Here is a 17,558-nt window from a genome sequence, read left to right as displayed (position 1 = left end):
GTTTGCAGGTTAATTGGCCTCTGTAAATTGCCCCCAGTGTACAGGGAGTGGATGAGAAAGTGGGATAACATAGAACTAGTATGAAGGGGTGATTGCTGGTCGGCCTGAAGGGCCTGCTTCCATGCTGTATCTGTGAAGCAAGCAGACTCTGGAGTTTAGAAGGATGAGGGGGGATCTTATTGAAACATATAAGATAATTAGGGGATTGGACACATTAGAGGCAGGAAACATGTTCCCAATGTTGGGGGAGTCCAGAACAAGAGGCCACAGTTTAAGAATAAGGGGTAGGCCATTTAGAACGGAGATGAGGAAGAACTTTTTCAGTCAGAGAGTGGTGAAGGTGTGGAATTCTCTGCCTCAGAAGGCAGTGGAGGCCAGTTCGTTGGATGCTTTCAAGAGAGAGCTGGATAGAGCTCTTAAGGATAGCGGAGTGAGGGGGTATGGGGAGAAGGCAGGAACGGGGTACTGATTGAGAGCGATCAGCCATGATCGCATTGAATGGCGGTGCTGGCTCGAAGGGCTGAATGGCCTACTCCTGAACCTATTGTCTATTGTCTATTGTCTATTGTCCCTGTGATGAGTGAGACGTGACGGAGGTGGGGTAGAGAGAGAAGAGGGGGCGAGTGAGCAGAGAGGAGGGGGACAGAGGGGGCAGGAGGGGTGATGATAAGGTGATGGACGGCGGTGAAGTGTAGGGGGTGGGGGTCAGACACAGCGGCAGGGGGCAGGGAGTGGGGGTCAGACACAGCGGCAGGGGGCAGGGAGTGGGGGGGATAGGTGTCAGGGTGGAGGGGTTTGTGTGTGGTGAGGTGTGCGCTAGGCACTGTGGCCCCCGCGGACCGTGTCCCAGCTGGGAGGGGATCTGGAGCCCCCGTAGCCACCGGGCCGGCCCTGGGGCTGGGAGACGCACACCAGACGACGGTAGATCTCTTCGTCTGGAACCGCCATACTGTTGGTGTTGAATCCCAGCTCTCTGGCCACAAACTCCCGGAAATTCACCAGCTGAGAAAAACACAGCACACACTCACTCACTCACTCACTCACTCACCCCCAGCACAGAACGGTACAGCACTGGGACAGACCCTTCAGCTCACACGCTCCGGCACAGCAGACTGTGATTGGGAAGTGTTTCTACATCCTGTCATACACTGCATGGAGCAAGTAAACAGGCCCTTCAGCATACTGAGTCCATGCTAACCAATGTTATAAGGTGCTGGAGTAACTCAGCGGGTCAGGCAGCATCTGTGGGGAACATGGATAGGTGACGTTTCACAGAGTGCTGGAGTAACTCAGCGGGTCAGGCAGCATCTCTGGGGAAAAAGGATGAGTGACGTTTCGGGTCGGGACTGTTTAGAGTCTGAAGAAGGGTCCCGACCTGAAACATTGCATATTCATGTTTAGAAGGATGAGAGGGGATCTTATAGAAACATATAAAATTACAAAAGGACTGGACAAGCTGGAAGCAGAAAAAATGTTCCCAATGTTGGGGAGTCCAGAATGAGGGGGTCAAGTTTAAGAATCAAGGAGAGGCCATTTAAAACTGAGGTGAGAAAAAAACTTTTTCGCCCAGAGAGTTGTGAATTTGTGCAATTCTCTGCCACAGAGGGCAGTGGAGGCCAATTCACTGGATGAATTGAAAAGAGAGTTATATAGAGCTCTAGGGGCTAGTGGAATCAAGGGATATGAGGAGAAGGCAGGCACGGGTTAGTGATTGTGGATGATCAGCAATGATCACAATGAATGGCGGTGCTGGCTCGAAGGGCCAAATGGCCTTCTCCTGCACCTGTTTTCTATGTTTCTATGTATCTTTCTAATCTGTAGCACCCACCTGCCTCTCCCTGCGGGCCACCTCCTCCAGGGCACCCTTGGTGGAGCGGAGCTCGTTGCTGAGGGCTTCGTGCAGATGCCGCGCCCTAGCGCCGCTCTCCCAGGCCCCCTCCTCCGCCTGGCCCAGCTCGGACGCCAGCGTCACCACCTTGCGCGCCGCCTTCTCTTTGATGGCCTCCGCCTTCTCCAGAGACTCGCTCAGCCTCTCGATGGTCCTGGCCTGCTCCTCGCTCTTTGCCTTGCGACAGATGGAACAGAGGCATGAAGTCACATAGCATGGACACAGGCCCTTCCGCCCAACCCGTCCATCCAACCAACATGCCTCATCCACACGAGTCCCACCTGCCCACGCTTGGCCATGACATCCCCCGCACCTGAACATCCGGCACGATCTCTCCACACCAACCCCTCAGCAGATCTCATACCAATCTCTCCGCAACAGATTCCCACACAAGATCCCTCTACAGTAGATTCCCAGCACCCAGATCCCTCAAGATCCCACATGGTAAATCTCAGAACCAGATCCCTCCACAATGAGATCCCTGACATCAGATCCCTCACCAGATCCCTCATCATCAGATCCATACAACACATCCCTTCACACCAGGCCCCTCCTCACTGGATCCCCATACACTCGATCCCTCACACAGGATCAGCACAAGATCCCACACCAGACCCCTGTACACAAGGCTCCTCCACACTAGATCACCTATACTAGACCCCTCACATAGGTCAACAGATTCCCGCACCTGATCCCTACACCAGATCCCTTCGCACCAAACCCCTCCACACCAGATCCCCACATGGGATCCCCTACACCAGATCCCGATACCAGACCCCCCTAAACCAGATCCCCACATCACACCCCTCACACCAGATCCCTTACACCAGATCCCCACACCAGATCCCTTACACCAGATCCCTGCACATGATCCCCACATGGGATCCCACACCAGACCCCCACACCAGATCCCACACACGGGATCCCCTGCACCAGATCCCTTCACACCAAGCCCCCTCCGCAATGGATTCCCATTCACTGGACCCCTTACACAGGATCAGCACAGGATCCCCATACACTAGATCCCCATACACCAGATCTCCACACAGGATCCCCATACACCAGACCCCCACCAGATCCCCATACACCAGATCTCACACCGTATCCCCATACATCAGATCCCCATACACCAGATCCCCATACACCAGATCTCCAAACACCAGATCCCCACCAGATCCCCATACACCAGATCTCCACACGGGATCCCCATACACCAGATCTCACACCGGATCCCCATACACCAGATCCCCATACACCAGATCCCCATACACCAGATCCCCATACACCAGATCTCCACACGGGATCCCCATACACCAGATCTCACACCGGATCCCCATACACCAGATCCCCATACACCAGATCCCCATACACCAGATCTCCACACGGAATCCCCATACACCAGATCCCCACCAGATCCCCATACACCAGATCTCCACATGGGATCCCCATACACCAGATCTCACACCGTATCCCCATACACCAGATCCCCATACACCAGATCTCCACACGGGATCCCCACCAGATCCCCATACACCAGATCTCACACCGGATCCCCATACACCAGATCTCCACACGGGATCCCTGGCCGGAGTTGGGCCCTCACCCGCAGAGCGTTGGTTTGCCGGCGGTTGCTGCTCTTCACCAGGTCGAGCTCTGCCTGCAGCTTGTCGGCCGTGTGCTGGAGCTGTGCCAGGGCATTGTGCTGCTCCCCGCGGCTGGCACTGGCCTGCGCCTCGCCCTCCAGCATACTCAGCTTGCCGCTCAGGAGCTGGATGTGCCGCTTGCTGCTGGCCAGCTTCTCCCTCTGAGACGTCACCTGTCGATGAGAGGTGGGGGTGAGACAGAGAAACCAGGGCATCCATTGCTTCGAGCGTAAATACAACACAGAACAGTACACCAGAGGGCGGCACCATGGCACAGCGGTAGAGTTGCTGCCTTACAGCGCCAGAGACCTGGGTTCCATCCTGCATGGGGTTTGTACGTTCTCCCCGTGACCTGCGTGGGTTTTCCCTGGGTGCACCGGTTTCCTCCCACATTCCAAAGACATAACGGTTTGTAGGTTAATCGGCTTGGTATAATTATAAATTGTCCCCAGTGTGTCGGATGGTATTAGTGTGCAGGGATCGCTGGCCGACGAAGACTCGATGGGCTGATAGACCTGTTTCCGCGCTGTATCTCTAAACTAAACTACACAGAGTGAGATCACACACAAATTGGAGGAACAGCACCTCATATTTCACTTGGGCAGCTTACACCCCAGCGGTATGAACGTTGATTACTCTAATTTGAAGTAACCCCTGCATTCCTTCTCCCTTCCTTCCCTCACCCTAGTGGTCCTACCAGTTCCACTGTTTGCATTCCTATATCCCTTCACTCTCACCTCTTCCCCAGCCAACAATAGGCCATATGGGCTCTACCTTTCATAAGGTTATAAAAAATAGTAGAATTGGGCCATTTGGCCCATCAAGTCTACTCCGCCATTCAATCATGGCTGATCTATCTCTCCCTCCTAACCCCATTCTCCTGCCTTCTCCCCATAACCTCTGGCACCTGTACTAATCAAGAATTTGTCTATCTCTGCCTTAAAAATATCCACTGATGGCCTCCACAGCCTTCTGTGCCAAAGAATTCCACAGATTCACCACCCTCTGACAAAAGAAATTTCTCCTCATTTCCTTCCTAAAAGAACGTCCTTTAATTCTGAGGCTGTGACCTCTAGTCCTAGACTCTCCCACTAGTGGAAACATCCTCTCCACATCCACACTATCCAAGCCTTTCACTATTCTGTACGTTTCAATGAGGTCCCCTCTCATCCTTCTAAACTCCAGCAAGTACAGGCCCAGTGCTGACAAACGCTCATCATAGGTTAACCCACTCATTCCTGGGATCTTTCTTGTAAACTTCCTCTGGACCTTCTCCAGAGCCAGCACATCCTTCCTCAGAGATGGTGCCCATAAAAATAAAAGAGAAGAAGTATAACATAGCAAAGATGAGCGGGAAGCCAGAGGATTGGTAAACTGGTAAACTGAGCATTAGAAGATAACTAAAAAGGCAATACAGGGGAGAAAAGATGAGGTACGAAGGTAAGCCAGCTAAGAATATAAAGGAGGATAGTAAAAGCTTCTTTAGGTATGTGAAGAGGAAATAATTAGTTAAGACAAATGTGGGTCCCTTGAAGGCAGAAACAGGTGAATTTATTATGGGTAACAAGGAAATGGCAGACGTGTTGAACAGGTACTTTGGTTCTGTCTTCACTAAGGAAGACACAAACAATCTCCCAGATGTTCTAGTGGGCAGAGGTTCTAGGGTGACGGAGGAACTGAAGGAAATTCACATTAAGCCGGAAATGGTGTTGGGTAGACTGATGGGACTGAAGGCTGATAAATCCCCAGGGCCTGATGGTCTGCATCCCAGGGTACTCAAGGAAGTGGCTCTAGAAATTGTGGACGCATTGGTGATCATTTTCCAATGTTCTATAGATTCAGGATCAGTTCCTGTGGATTGGAGGGTAGCTAATGTTATCCCACTTTGTAAGAAAGGAGGGAGAGAGAAAACAGGGAATTATAGAAACATAGAAAATAGGTGCAGGAGTAGGCCATTCGGCCCTTAGAGCCTGCACCGCCATTCAATATGATCATGGCTGATCATCCAACTCAGTATCCCGTACCTGCCTTCTCTCCATACCCCCTGATCCCTTTAGCCACAAGGGCCACATCTAACTCCCTCTTAAATATAGCCAATGAACTGGCCTCAACTACCTTCTGTGGCAAAGAATTCCACAGATTCACCACTCTCTGTGTGAAAAAAAACGTTCTCATCTCGGTCCTAAAAGACTTCCCCCTTATCCTTAAACTGTGACCCCTTGTTCTGGACTTCCCCAACACCGGGAACAATCTTCCTGCATCTAACCTGCATCTAACCTGACCTGTCTATAAGATCCCCCCTCAATCTTCTAAATTCCAGCGAGTATAAGCCGAGTCTATCCAGTCTTTCTTCATATGAAAGTCCTGCCATCCCAGGAATCAATCTGGTGAACCTTCTCTGTACTCCCTCTATGGCAAGAACGTCTTTCCTCAGATTAGGAGACCAAAACTGTACGCAATACTCCAGGTGTGGTCTCACCAATGCCCTGTACAACTGCAGCAGAACCTCCCTGCTCCTATACTCAAATCCCCTCGCTATGAATGCCAACATACCATTCGCTTTCTTCACTGCCTGCTGCACCTGCATGCCTACTTTCAATGACTGGTGTACCACGACACCCAGGTCTCGTTGCATCTCCCCTTCTCCTAATCGGCCACCATTCAGGTAATAGTCTGCTTTCCTGTTCTTGCCACCAAAGTGGATAACCTCACATTTATCCACATTATGCTGCATCTGCCATGCATTTTCCCACTCACCTAACCTATCCAAGTCACGTTGCAGCCTCCTAGCATCCTCCTCACAGCTAACACTGCCCCCCAGCTTCGTGTCATCGGCAAACTTGGAGATGTAGCATTCAATTCCCTCGTCCAAATCATAAATATATATTGTAAATAGCTGGGGTCCCAGCACTGAGCCTTGCGGTACCCCACTAGTCACTGCCTGCCATTCTGAAAAGGACCCGTTTATTCCTACTCTTTGCTTCCTGTCTGCCAACCAGTTCTCTATCCACATCAATACTGGACCCACAATACCGTGTGCTTTAGGTTTGCATACTAATCTCTTATGTGGGACCTTGTCGAAAGCCTTCTGGAAGTCCAGATATAACACATCCACTGGTTCTCCCTTATCCACTCTACTAGTTACATCCTCGAAAAATTCTATAAGATTCGTCAGACATGATTTACCTTTCATAAATCCATGCTGACTTCGTCCAATGATTTCACCACTTTCCAAATGTGCTGCTATCCCATCTTTAATAACTGACTCTAGCATTTTCCCCACTACCGATGTTAGACTAACTGGTCTGTAATTCCCCGTTTTCTCTCTCCCTCCCTTTTTGAAAAGTGGGGTTACATTAGCTACCCTCCAATCCTCAGGAACTACTCCAGAATCTAAAGAGTTTTGAAAAATTATCACTAATGCATCCACTATTTCTGGGGCTACCTCCTTAAGCACTCTGGGATGCAGCCTATCTGGCCCTGGGGATTTATCGGCCTTTAATCCATTCAATTTACCTAACACCACTTCCCGACTAACCTGAATTTTACTCAGTTCCTCCATCTCATTTGACCCCCGGTCCCCTGCTATTTCTGGCAGATTATTTATGTCTTCCTTAGTGAAGACAGAACCAAAGTAGTTATTCAATTGGTCTGCCATGTCCTTGTTCCCCATGATCAATTCACCTGTTTCTGACTGCAAGGGATCTACATTTTTTTAAACTAATCTTTTTCTCTTCACATATCTATAAAAGCGTTTGCAGTCAGTTTTTATGTTCCCTGTCAGTTTTCTTTCATAATCTATTTTCCCTTTCCTAATTAAGCCCTTTGTCCTCCTCTGCTGGACTCTGAATTTCTCCCAGTCCTCTGGTAGGCTGCTTTTTCTTGCTAATTTGTACGCTTCATCTTTTGTTTTGATACTGTCCCTAATCTCCCTTGTTAGCCACGGATGCACTACCTTCCCTGATTTATTCTTTTGCCAAACTGGGATGAACAATTGTTGTAGTTCATCCATGCGGTCTTTAAATGCCTTCCATTGCATATCCACCGTCAACCCTTTAAGAATCAATTGCCAGTCTATCTTGGCCAATTCACGTCTCATGCCCTCAAAGTTACCTTTCTTTAAGTTCAGAACCGTTGTTTCTGAATTAACTAAGTCACTCTCCATCCTAATGAAGAACTCAACCATATTATGGTCACTCTTGCCCAAGGGGCCACGCACATCAAGACTGCTAACTAACCCTTCCTCATTACTCAATGTCCAGTCTAGAATAGCCTGCTCTCTCGTTGGTTCCTCTACATGTTGGTTTAGAAAACTATCCCGTATACATTCCAAGAAATCCTCTTCCTCAGCACCTCTCCCAATTTGATTCACCCAATCTATATGTAGATTGAAGTCACCCATTATAACTGTTTTACCTTTGTTGCATACATTTCTAATTTCCTGTTTGATGCCATCCCTGACTCTACTACTACTGTTAGGTGGCCTGTACACAACTCCCACTAGCGTTTTCTGCCCCTTAGTGTTTCGCAGCTCTACCCATATCGATTCCAAATCCTCCAAGCTAATGTCCTTCCTTTCTATTGCGTTAATCTCCTCTCTAACCAGCAACGCTACCCCACCTCCTTTTCCTTTCTGTCTATCCCTCCTGAATATTGAATATCCCTGGATGTTGAGCTCCCAGCCTTGGTCACCCTGGAGCCATGTCTCCGTAATCCCAACTATATCATATTCATTAATAACTATCTGCACATTCAACTCATCCACCTTATTACAAATGCTCCTTGCATTGAGACACAAAGCCTTCAGGCTTGTTTTTACAACACTCTTACCCCTTATACAATTATGTTGAAAAGTGGCCCTTTTTGATTTTTGCCCTGGATTTGTCTGCCTGCCACTTTTACTTTTCACCTTGCTACCTATTGCTTCTACCCTCATTTTATACCCCTCAGTCTCTCTGCTCCTGCTCCCATCCCCCTGCCACATTAGTTTAAATCCTCCCCGACAGCACTAGCAAACACTCCCCCAAGGATATTGGTTCCATTCCAGCTCAGGTGCAGACCGTCTTGTTTGTACTGGTCATTCCCCATTCCTTCTCTCCGGAGATGCTGCCTGACCTGCTGAGTTACTCCAGCATTTTGTGAAATAAATACCTTCGATTTGTACCAGCATCGCCAGTTATTTTCTTACAACAACAGCACGGATGTACATTGTTTACCTCAATCTAACAGCATTAACCCAGTCCTATGTAAGGGTACACCTGACCAGAATATGTACAGAAACCCAAGTCGGGAGACCTTTTACAGCAATCTGCCCATCAATTACTCAGATGCAGTGATATTATCCTTCTGGGGTCAACACCACATATTAAATGTCACATCTCCAGATGTCACACCGCGTGTAGCATTGGAGAGGGGATTAACTGAGCAATCCCATCCTCTCCTCCATGGTAAATACTGAACTCTGTATGGTGCGTGAGAGCGGATGGGTTCACATCACGAACAGTCAAAGGCCTGGATAGAGTGGATGTGGAGAAGAGTCTAGGACCAGAGTCTAGGACCAGAGGCCACAGCCTCAGAATAAAAGGATATACCTTTAGAAAGGAGATGAGGAGAAATGTCTTTAGTTAGAGGGTGGTGAATCTGAGGAATCCATTGCCAGAGAAGGCTATGGAGGTCGTCAATGGATATTTTTAAGGTGACGATTGATAGATTCTTGATTATTACGGGTACCAGGGGTTATGGGGACAAGACAGGAGAATGGGGTTGAGAGAGAGAGAGAGATCAGCCATGATTGAATGGCAGAGTAGACTTGATAAAAAATTGGTTGGCAGAATGGATAGAAAATTGGTTGGCAGACAGGAAACAAAGAGTGGGGATAAATGGGTTCCTTTCAGAATGGCAGGCAGTGACTAGTGGGGTACCGCAAGGCTCGGTGCTGGGACCGCAGCTATTTACAATATACATTAATGACTTGGATGAAGGGATTAAAAGTACCATTAGCAAATTTGCAGATGACACAAAGCTGGGTGGCAGTGTGAACTGTGAGGAAGATGCTATGAGGTTGCAGGGTGACTTGGACAGGTTGTGTGAGTGGGCGGATGCATGGCAGATGCAGTTTAATGTGGATAAGTGTGAGGTTATCCACTTGGGTGGTAAGAATAGGAAGGCAGATTATTATCTGAATGGTGTCAAGTTAGGAAAAGGGGACATACAACAAGATCTGGGTGTCCTAGTGCATCAGTCACTGAAAGGAAGCATGCAGGTACAGCAGGCAGTGAAGAAAGCCAATGGAATGTTGGCCTTCATAACAAGAGTTGAGTATAGGAGCAAAGAGGTCCTTCTGCAGTTGTACAGGGCCCTAATGAAACCACAACTGGAGAACTGTGTGCAGTTTTGGTCTCAAAATTTGAGGAAGGATATTCTTGCTATTGAGGGCATGCAGCGTAGGTTCACTAGGTTAATTCCCGGAATGGCGGGACTGTCGTATGTTGAAAGACTGGAGTGACTAGGCTTGTATACACTGGAATTTAGAAGGATGAGAGGGGATCTTATTGAAACATATAAGATTATTAAGGGATTGGACACGTTAGAGGCAGGAAACAACTTCTCAATGTTGGGGGAGTCCAGAATCAGGGGCCACAGTTTAAGAATAAGGGGTAGGCCATTTAGAACGGAGATGAGGAAAATCTTTTTCAGTCAGAGAGTTGTAAATCTGTGGAATTCTCTGCCTCAGAAGGAAGTGGAGGCCAATTCTCTTGATGCTTTCAGGAGAGAGCTAGATAGAGCTCTTAAGGATAGCGGAGTGAAGGGGTATGGGGAGAAGGCAGGAACGGGGTACTGATTGAGAATGATCAGCCATGATCACATTGAATGGTGGTGTTGGCTTGAAGGGCCGAATGGCCTACTCCTGCACCTATTGTCTATTGTCTACTGATGGGCTGAATGGCCTAATTCTGCTCCTACAACTTAGGTACTTGTAAACATCAGAAGTACTTCTGTACGACCCACACAGATGGAAGCCGTGTAAAGATTTGGAGTGATGTGAAGAAATGGAGACATTATTGTTAAAAGTACTCTATGTTCTTGTCCAACAAAGTGCTTGTTAAGGGGAAAATTGAAGCTTATTAGAGGCTTCAGCATATCGAAGTAAGTGAATGGATCAGCTGTTCAGTGCCTGCAAGCCGTACAAAGTGTGTTTAATCTGCTGCAGTATTTCAGCCAACGTACTCTGCAAGGGAACCTGACAGGTCTCCGGGCTGTTTGTCAAACACAGTCAAGCACAGCACAGGAGCTGGCCCTTGGGCCCATCGTGTCTGTGCCGGCCATGCCTCCACCCTCTGACTAAAGACATTTCTCCTCATCTCCTTCCTGAAAGAACGTCCTTTAATTCTGAGGATATGACCTCTAGTCCCAGACTCTCCCACTAGTGGAAACATCCTCTCCACATCCACTCTATCCAGGCCTTTCAATATTCTGTACGTTTCGATGAGGTCCCCCTCATTCTTCTAAACTCCAGCGAGTACAGGCCCAGTGCCGACAAACGTTCATCACAGGTTAACCCACATATTCCTGGGATCATTCTTGTAAAGCTCCAGAGCCAGCACATCCTTCCTCAGCTATGGTGCCAACAATTGCTCACAATACTCCAAATGTGGCCTGACCAGCGCCTTATACAGCCTCAGCATTACATCCCTGTTCTTGTACACAAGCCCTCTTGAAATAAATGCAAGCATTGAGTTTGCTTTCTTTACTACCGATTCGACTTGCAGATTATCTTTTTGGGAATCCTGCACCAGCTCCCAAGTCCCTTTGAATCTTCGATTTCTGGATTCTCTCCTCATTTACAAAATAGTCTATGCCTTTACTCCTACGACCAAAATGCATGACCCCACACTTTGTTACACTATATTCCATCTGCCACTTCTCTGCCCACTCTCCCAACCTGTCCAAGTCCTTCTGCAGAGTCCCGGCTTTCTCTACACTATCTGCCCCTCCACTTATTTTTGTATCATCTGCAAACTTGGCCACAAAGCCTTCAATCCCCTCGTCCAAATCATGAATATACAACGTGAAGAGTAACGGCTCCAGCACCGAGCCCTGCGGAACTCCACTGGTCACTGGCAGCCACCCAGTGAAAGCCCCCTTTACTGCCACTCTTTGCCCTCTGCCATCCAGCCAGCCTGCTGTCCATGCCAGTATCTGCCCTTTGATACCGTGGACTCTCATCTTCCTTTGAAGACGTAAATAGCAGAACAGACAAAGGAGAGCCAGTAGATGTTGTTCACTTAGATTTTCAGAAAGGCTTTCTGAAAATCTAAGTGAACAACATCTACTGGCTCTCCTTTGTCTGTCCTTCTATTTACGTCTTCAAAGAATTCCAGCAATTTTGTCAAGCAAGACCTCCCCTTCACAAAGCCATGCTGATTTTGGCCTATTTTATTGTGAACGTCCCAATTCTCTAGCTTCTCACTAATCTTTGCTATGTTATATGCCTTCTCTTTTAGTTTTATACTGTCCTTGACTTTTCTTGTCAACCATGGTCGCCTTTTTCTCCCCTTAGAGTCTTTCTTCCTCTTTGAAATGAAAAATCATGGAGTCATAGAGTCATACAGCGTGGAAACAAGCCCTTCGGCCCAACTCGCCCACATCGACCCACATGCCCATCTACATTGGTCCCACCTGCCTGCGTTTGGCCCATATCCCTCTAAACCTATCTAATCCACGTACCTGTTCAAATGTTTTTAAAATGTTGTGATAGTACCTGCCTCAACAATTTCCTCCAGCAGCTTGTTCCATCCACCCATCACCCTGTGTGCAAAAAACATTGCCCCTCAGTTTTCCTATTAAATCCTTCCCCCCTCACCTTAAACGTATGTCCTCTGGTGCTTGATTCCCCTACTCTGGGTAAAAGACTCTGTATCTCTCATGATTTTATACACGTCCCCTTGATCACATGGGTTTTCTCAGTTTCTTCTGTTTCCTCCCACACTCCAAAGACGTGCAGGTTTGTAGGCTAATTGGCTTTATATAAATGGAAATTGTCCCTAGTGTGTGTAGGATATTGTTAATGTGCGGGGATCCCTGGTCGGCGCGGACTCGCTGGGCCAATGGGCCTGTTTCTGCGCTGTAGGGATGAAGGGATTAAAAGTACCATTAGCAAATATGCAGATGACACAAAGCTGGGTGGTAGTGTGAACTGTGAGGAAGATGCTATGAGGTTGCAGGGTGACTTGGACAGGTTGTGTGAGTGGGCGGATGCATGGCAGATGCAGTTTAATGTGGATAAGTGTGAGGTTAAGTGAAGAATAGGAAGGCAGATTATTATCTGAATGGTGTCAAGTTAGGAAAAGGGGACATGCAACGAGATCTGGGTGTCCTAGTGCATCAATCACTGAAAGGAAGCATGCAGGTACAGCAGGCAGTGAAGAAAGCCAATGGAATGTTGGCCTTCATAACAAGAGGAGTTGAGTATAGGAGCAAAGAGGTCCTTCTGCAGTTGTACAGGGCCCTAGTGAGACCGCACCTGGAGTACTGTGTGCAGTTTTGGTCTCCAAATTTGAGGAAGGATATTCTTGCTATTGAGGGTATGCAGCGTAGGTTTACTAGGTTAATTCCCGGAATGGCGGGACTGTCATATGTTGAAAGACTGGAGCGACTAGGCTTGTATACACTGGAATTTAGAAGGATGAGAGGGGATCTTATTGAAACATATAAGATTATTAAGGGATTGGACACGTTAGAGGCAGGAAACAACTTCTCAATGTTGGGGGAGTCCAGAATCAGGGGCCACAGTTTAAGAATAAGGGGTAGGCCATTTAGAACGGAGATGAGGAAAACTTTTTCAGTCAGAGAATTGTAAATCTGTGGAATTCTCTGCCTCAGAAGGCAGTGGAGGCCAATTCTCTGAATGCATTCAAGAGAGAGCTAGATAGAGCTCTTAAGGATAGCAGAGTCAGGGGATATGGGGAGAAGGCTGGATTGGGGTACTGATTGAGATGGTGGTGCTGGCTCGAAGGGCTGAATGGCCTACTCCCGCACCTATTGTCTATTGTCCATTGTCTATTATATCTCTAAACTAAACTAAACTCAACAGGGTGACAAAAACTGAACACAATACTCTGAATGTTGCCTCACCAATCTCATGTACAACTAGCAGGCCAAAAAGCAGGTGATTAATGCACGTGGTGTGCGGCTGCTGTCAGACGATCAGCACCTATAAAATGCTTTGCACAAGCAAACAGTATAGTATCAATTGAGAGTACGCAGCTCACCATCCAAATTACAATCAATCCGTCCATAGTTGACAGATACATGATAAAGGGAATGGTATTCAATGCAAGATAAAGTCCAGTAAAGCCCCATTAAAGATTGTCCAAGGGTCTCCAGTGAGGTAGATGGGAGCTGCAGGAAGGAACTGCAGATGCTAGTTTACATCGCAGATAGGCACAAAGTGCTGGAGTAACTCAGTGGGACAGGCAGCATCTCTGGAGAGGAATGGGTGATGTTTCAAGTCGAGACCCTTCTTCAGACTGAGAGTCAGGTGAGAGGGAGACATAGAAATATGGAAGGGTAAGGCGTGATCAAAGTGGGCGAAGATCAAGGAGGTCAGGGCGGCTCTTTAGTTGGAGAGAGGATGGACACCTCACCTTCTGTTGCAGCTTCTGCAGGGCGTCCTTGCTCTCGACGGACCTCTCCAACTCGAGTTTGGCCAGACTGCCAGCCCTGGAGATGAGCTGCTCGGCCTGAGTGTCGGGGTCATCTGTCCACAGGTCTCGCTCCACCCTCATCACCTCCGCCAGCCTGCCCAGAAACCTGGTGTGCTGGGGGACACAAACCAAGTGTCTGACATCTCTCAATGGCAACGGGTAAAGTGTGAGGCAGGCAGAGAGGGGGTGATAGGGGATGAGAGAGGGGTGCGAGGGTGGGGAGAGAGTGAGAAGTGGGGGAGTTAGTGGAGAGAGAGTGAGGAGAGTGGGGAGAGAGTAAGGAGAGTGGGGAGGGAGTAAAGAGAGTGGGAAGAGAGTGAGGGAGAGTGAGGGAGAGAGTGGGGGAAAGAGCAGGGAGAGAGTTCAGAGATACAGCGCGGAAACAGGCCCTTTCAGTCCACCGGGTCCGCGCCGACCAGCGATCCCCGCACATTAACACTATCCTATACCCAAAAGGGGCAACTCTTGCATTTACCAAGCCAATTACCCTACAAACCTGTACGTCTTTGGAGTGTGGGAGGAAACCGAAGACCTCGGAGAAAACCCACGCAGGTCACGGGGAGAACGTACAAACTCCGTACAGACAGCGCCCGTAGTCAAGATGGAACCCGGGTCTCCAGCGCTGCATTTGCTGTAAGGCAGCAACTCTACCGCTGCGCCACCGTGCCAGAGTGGGGGAGAGAGTGGGGGAGAGAGTGGGGGAGAGAGTGGGGGAGGGAGTGGGGAGTGGGGGAAATTTTAATACCTGTCCAAATGCCTTTTAAATGCTGTTGTAGTACCTGCCTGAATTATTTCCTCCAGCTGCTCGTTGCACATACCTACCACCCTCGGTGTGAAAACGTTGCTCTCAAGTTCCTATTCAATCTTTAACCTCTCACCTTAGACCTTTGTCCTCTTGATTCACTTCCCTGAATAAAGGTCTCTGTGCATTCACCTTATCTACAGTATTCCCTCCCCCATGATTTTATACACCTCTTTCAGATCAATTCTTGTATGTCCAACCTCTCCCCACTGCTGAAGCCTTGAATCTTGACAACAGCCTCATAAAACGTCTCTGCACTCTGCTCTGTTTAATGGCATCTTTCTTTCCAAAATAGAACACAAAGTGCTGGAGTAATTCAGTGGGTCAGGCAGCATTTCTTGAGGACATGGCAAGGCGATGTTTTGGATCGGGACGCTTCTTCAGACAGAAACATCACCTATCTATATCCAAGTCACCTTTTCCTGCCCTCAAGAGATGCTGCCTGACCCACTGAGTTAACTTGTGGGTTCCTTGTGTTGGCATCTTTCTTATCACAGGGAAACCAAAACTGAATATAGAGCAGAATTCAGGTGCGGCCTCACCAATGTCTTGTATGACTGCAATATAATGTGGAATGAGCTTGACCAATTTTGATTGAATGGGGTCCAATACTCAACTGAACACAATACTCCTAGTGCAACCTCACCCACTGTAACATGATTTGAAGATGTAGCCCAGTCCATCACACACCACACTCCCCACCATTGGACCTGAAACCCAGTCCATCACACACACCACACTCCCCACCATTGTAGATATAGCCCAGTCCATCACACACACCACACTCCCCACCATTGTAGATGTAGCCCAGTCCATCACAAAGACCCCACTCCCCACCATTGTAGATGTAGCCCAGCCTATCACACAGCCCACTCTCCCCACCATCATCTCCATCTACACTTCAGGCTGCCTCAGGAAAGCAGGCGACATAATCAAAGACTTGTCCCACCCCAGTCATTCCTTCTTCTCCCCGCTCCCGTCGGGTAGAAAGAACTGTCCGATTCACCTCTACCCCATTGCGGACATTGGACTTTGACTGTGGACTGATGCACTACAATGATGAGAACTATATTCTGCACTCTGTATCTTTGTTCTGAAAAAGACACAAAATGCTGGAGTAACTCAGCGGGACAGGCAGTATCTCTGGAGAGAAGGAATGGGTGACGTTTCGGGTCATCCGACTTGATTATATTTGTTCAGTATATCTGATCTGTTTGGAATGCATGCTAAACAAAGCTTTTCACTGTACCTTAGCACACGTAACATTAAGAAGCCTAACCCTAAAGCCAAAACATTCTATTGAGTTTGCACTTTGTGTCTTTTTTTGTGAATCAGCATCTGCAGTTCCTTGTGTGTACATGTCATAGAAACATAGAAAATATGTGCAGGAGGAGACCATTTGGCCCTTCGAGCCACCACTGCCATTCATTGTGATCATGGCTGATCATCCACAATCAGTAACCCGTGCCTGCCTTCTCCCCATATCCCTTGATTCCACCAGCCTCTGGAGCTCTATCTAACTCTCTGTTAAATTAATCCAGTGAATTGGCCTCCACTGCCTTCTGTGGCAGAGAATTCCACAAATTCACAACTCTCTGGGTGAAAAGGTTTCTTCTCACCTCAGTTTTAAATGGCCTCCCCTTTATTCTTAGACTGTGGCCCCTGGTTCTGGACTCCCCCAACATTGGCAACATTTTTCCTACATCTAGCTTGTCCAGTCCTTTCTACACTCAGACTATAGTCTGAAGAAGGGTCCCGACCTGAAACCTCACCTATCCACGTTCTCCATACATGCTGCCTGACCTGCTGCGTTACTCCAGCACTTTGTGTCTTTTTTTCCCAGAATCAATTCCCTGACTGATTAAGGCCAGCGTGCTGAATGCTTTCCTCACCACCATGTCCACCTTTGAGTTCTGAGCATTAGGGGGAATCCAGGGACATGGGGCATGAGTGGGAAAGTGGAGCTGAGGCAGAAGATTAGCCATGATCACGATTGACCTCCCCAGTGAGTAGGTTTGGAAGGCTGGGTGGCAACTCTTGCTAATGTTTCTTGTGCTTCTCTGTTCCATCACCTTTCATGAAGCTGTTAGTTATTTTACAGTGCAGCATCCTTTTTGACTTGTTTTGACTGGTAAAAGCAAGGCGAAAGGGCAAGTAAGTGAACTAATTTTTAAAAACAGGAGTTCAATTTGATCTTCCATGAATTCATCTCAGGGAAAGAAAAACAACAAAAGACAGAGGTGACGGGAGGCAACGCTGTAATCACATTCAATCAGCTCTGCGCAGGTAGGTATTAAATGTACAGGTTGCAACAACAGCCTGCGGTACATCCGGCTGCACTAACAGAGTGATACACAACATGGCCATTCAGGTCATCAGACTTGTGCTAGCCCCTTGGCAGAAATCAATCTTCCACAATCCTGGATTGTGTCATTGAATCTGGATAGAGTGGATGTGGAGAGGATGTTTCCACTGGTGGGGGAGTCTAGGAGTCAGAATAAAAGAACGTTCCTTTAGCA

General features: G+C 48.1%; 1 protein-coding gene across 1 annotated transcript in view; it reads right to left on the bottom strand.

The window, feature by feature from the left end:
- Positions 1-806: 806 nt before the first annotated feature.
- Positions 807-17,558, bottom strand: part of LOC144597537 (coiled-coil domain-containing protein 170-like) — a 73,848-nt gene continuing 57,096 nt past the window's right edge. The window contains exons 11-14 of the mRNA XM_078407016.1: positions 14,178-14,351; positions 3,492-3,704; positions 1,829-2,065; positions 807-1,002 (exon numbers count right to left, since the gene is read on the bottom strand). Coding sequence (XP_078263142.1) covers positions 817-1,002; positions 1,829-2,065; positions 3,492-3,704; positions 14,178-14,351 — 810 coding nt within the window. The 3' untranslated portion in view covers positions 807-816. The remainder of the gene's footprint in view (positions 1,003-1,828; positions 2,066-3,491; positions 3,705-14,177; positions 14,352-17,558) is intronic.

The sequence above is a fragment of the Rhinoraja longicauda genome, chromosome 10, assembly GCF_053455715.1.
Source record: "Rhinoraja longicauda isolate Sanriku21f chromosome 10, sRhiLon1.1, whole genome shotgun sequence".
In the NCBI taxonomy this organism is placed as follows: domain Eukaryota; kingdom Metazoa; phylum Chordata; class Chondrichthyes; order Rajiformes; family Arhynchobatidae; genus Rhinoraja; species Rhinoraja longicauda.
The sequence above is the reverse complement of the archived record's forward strand: the minus strand, read 5'-3'. Positions and strand labels throughout refer to the sequence as shown.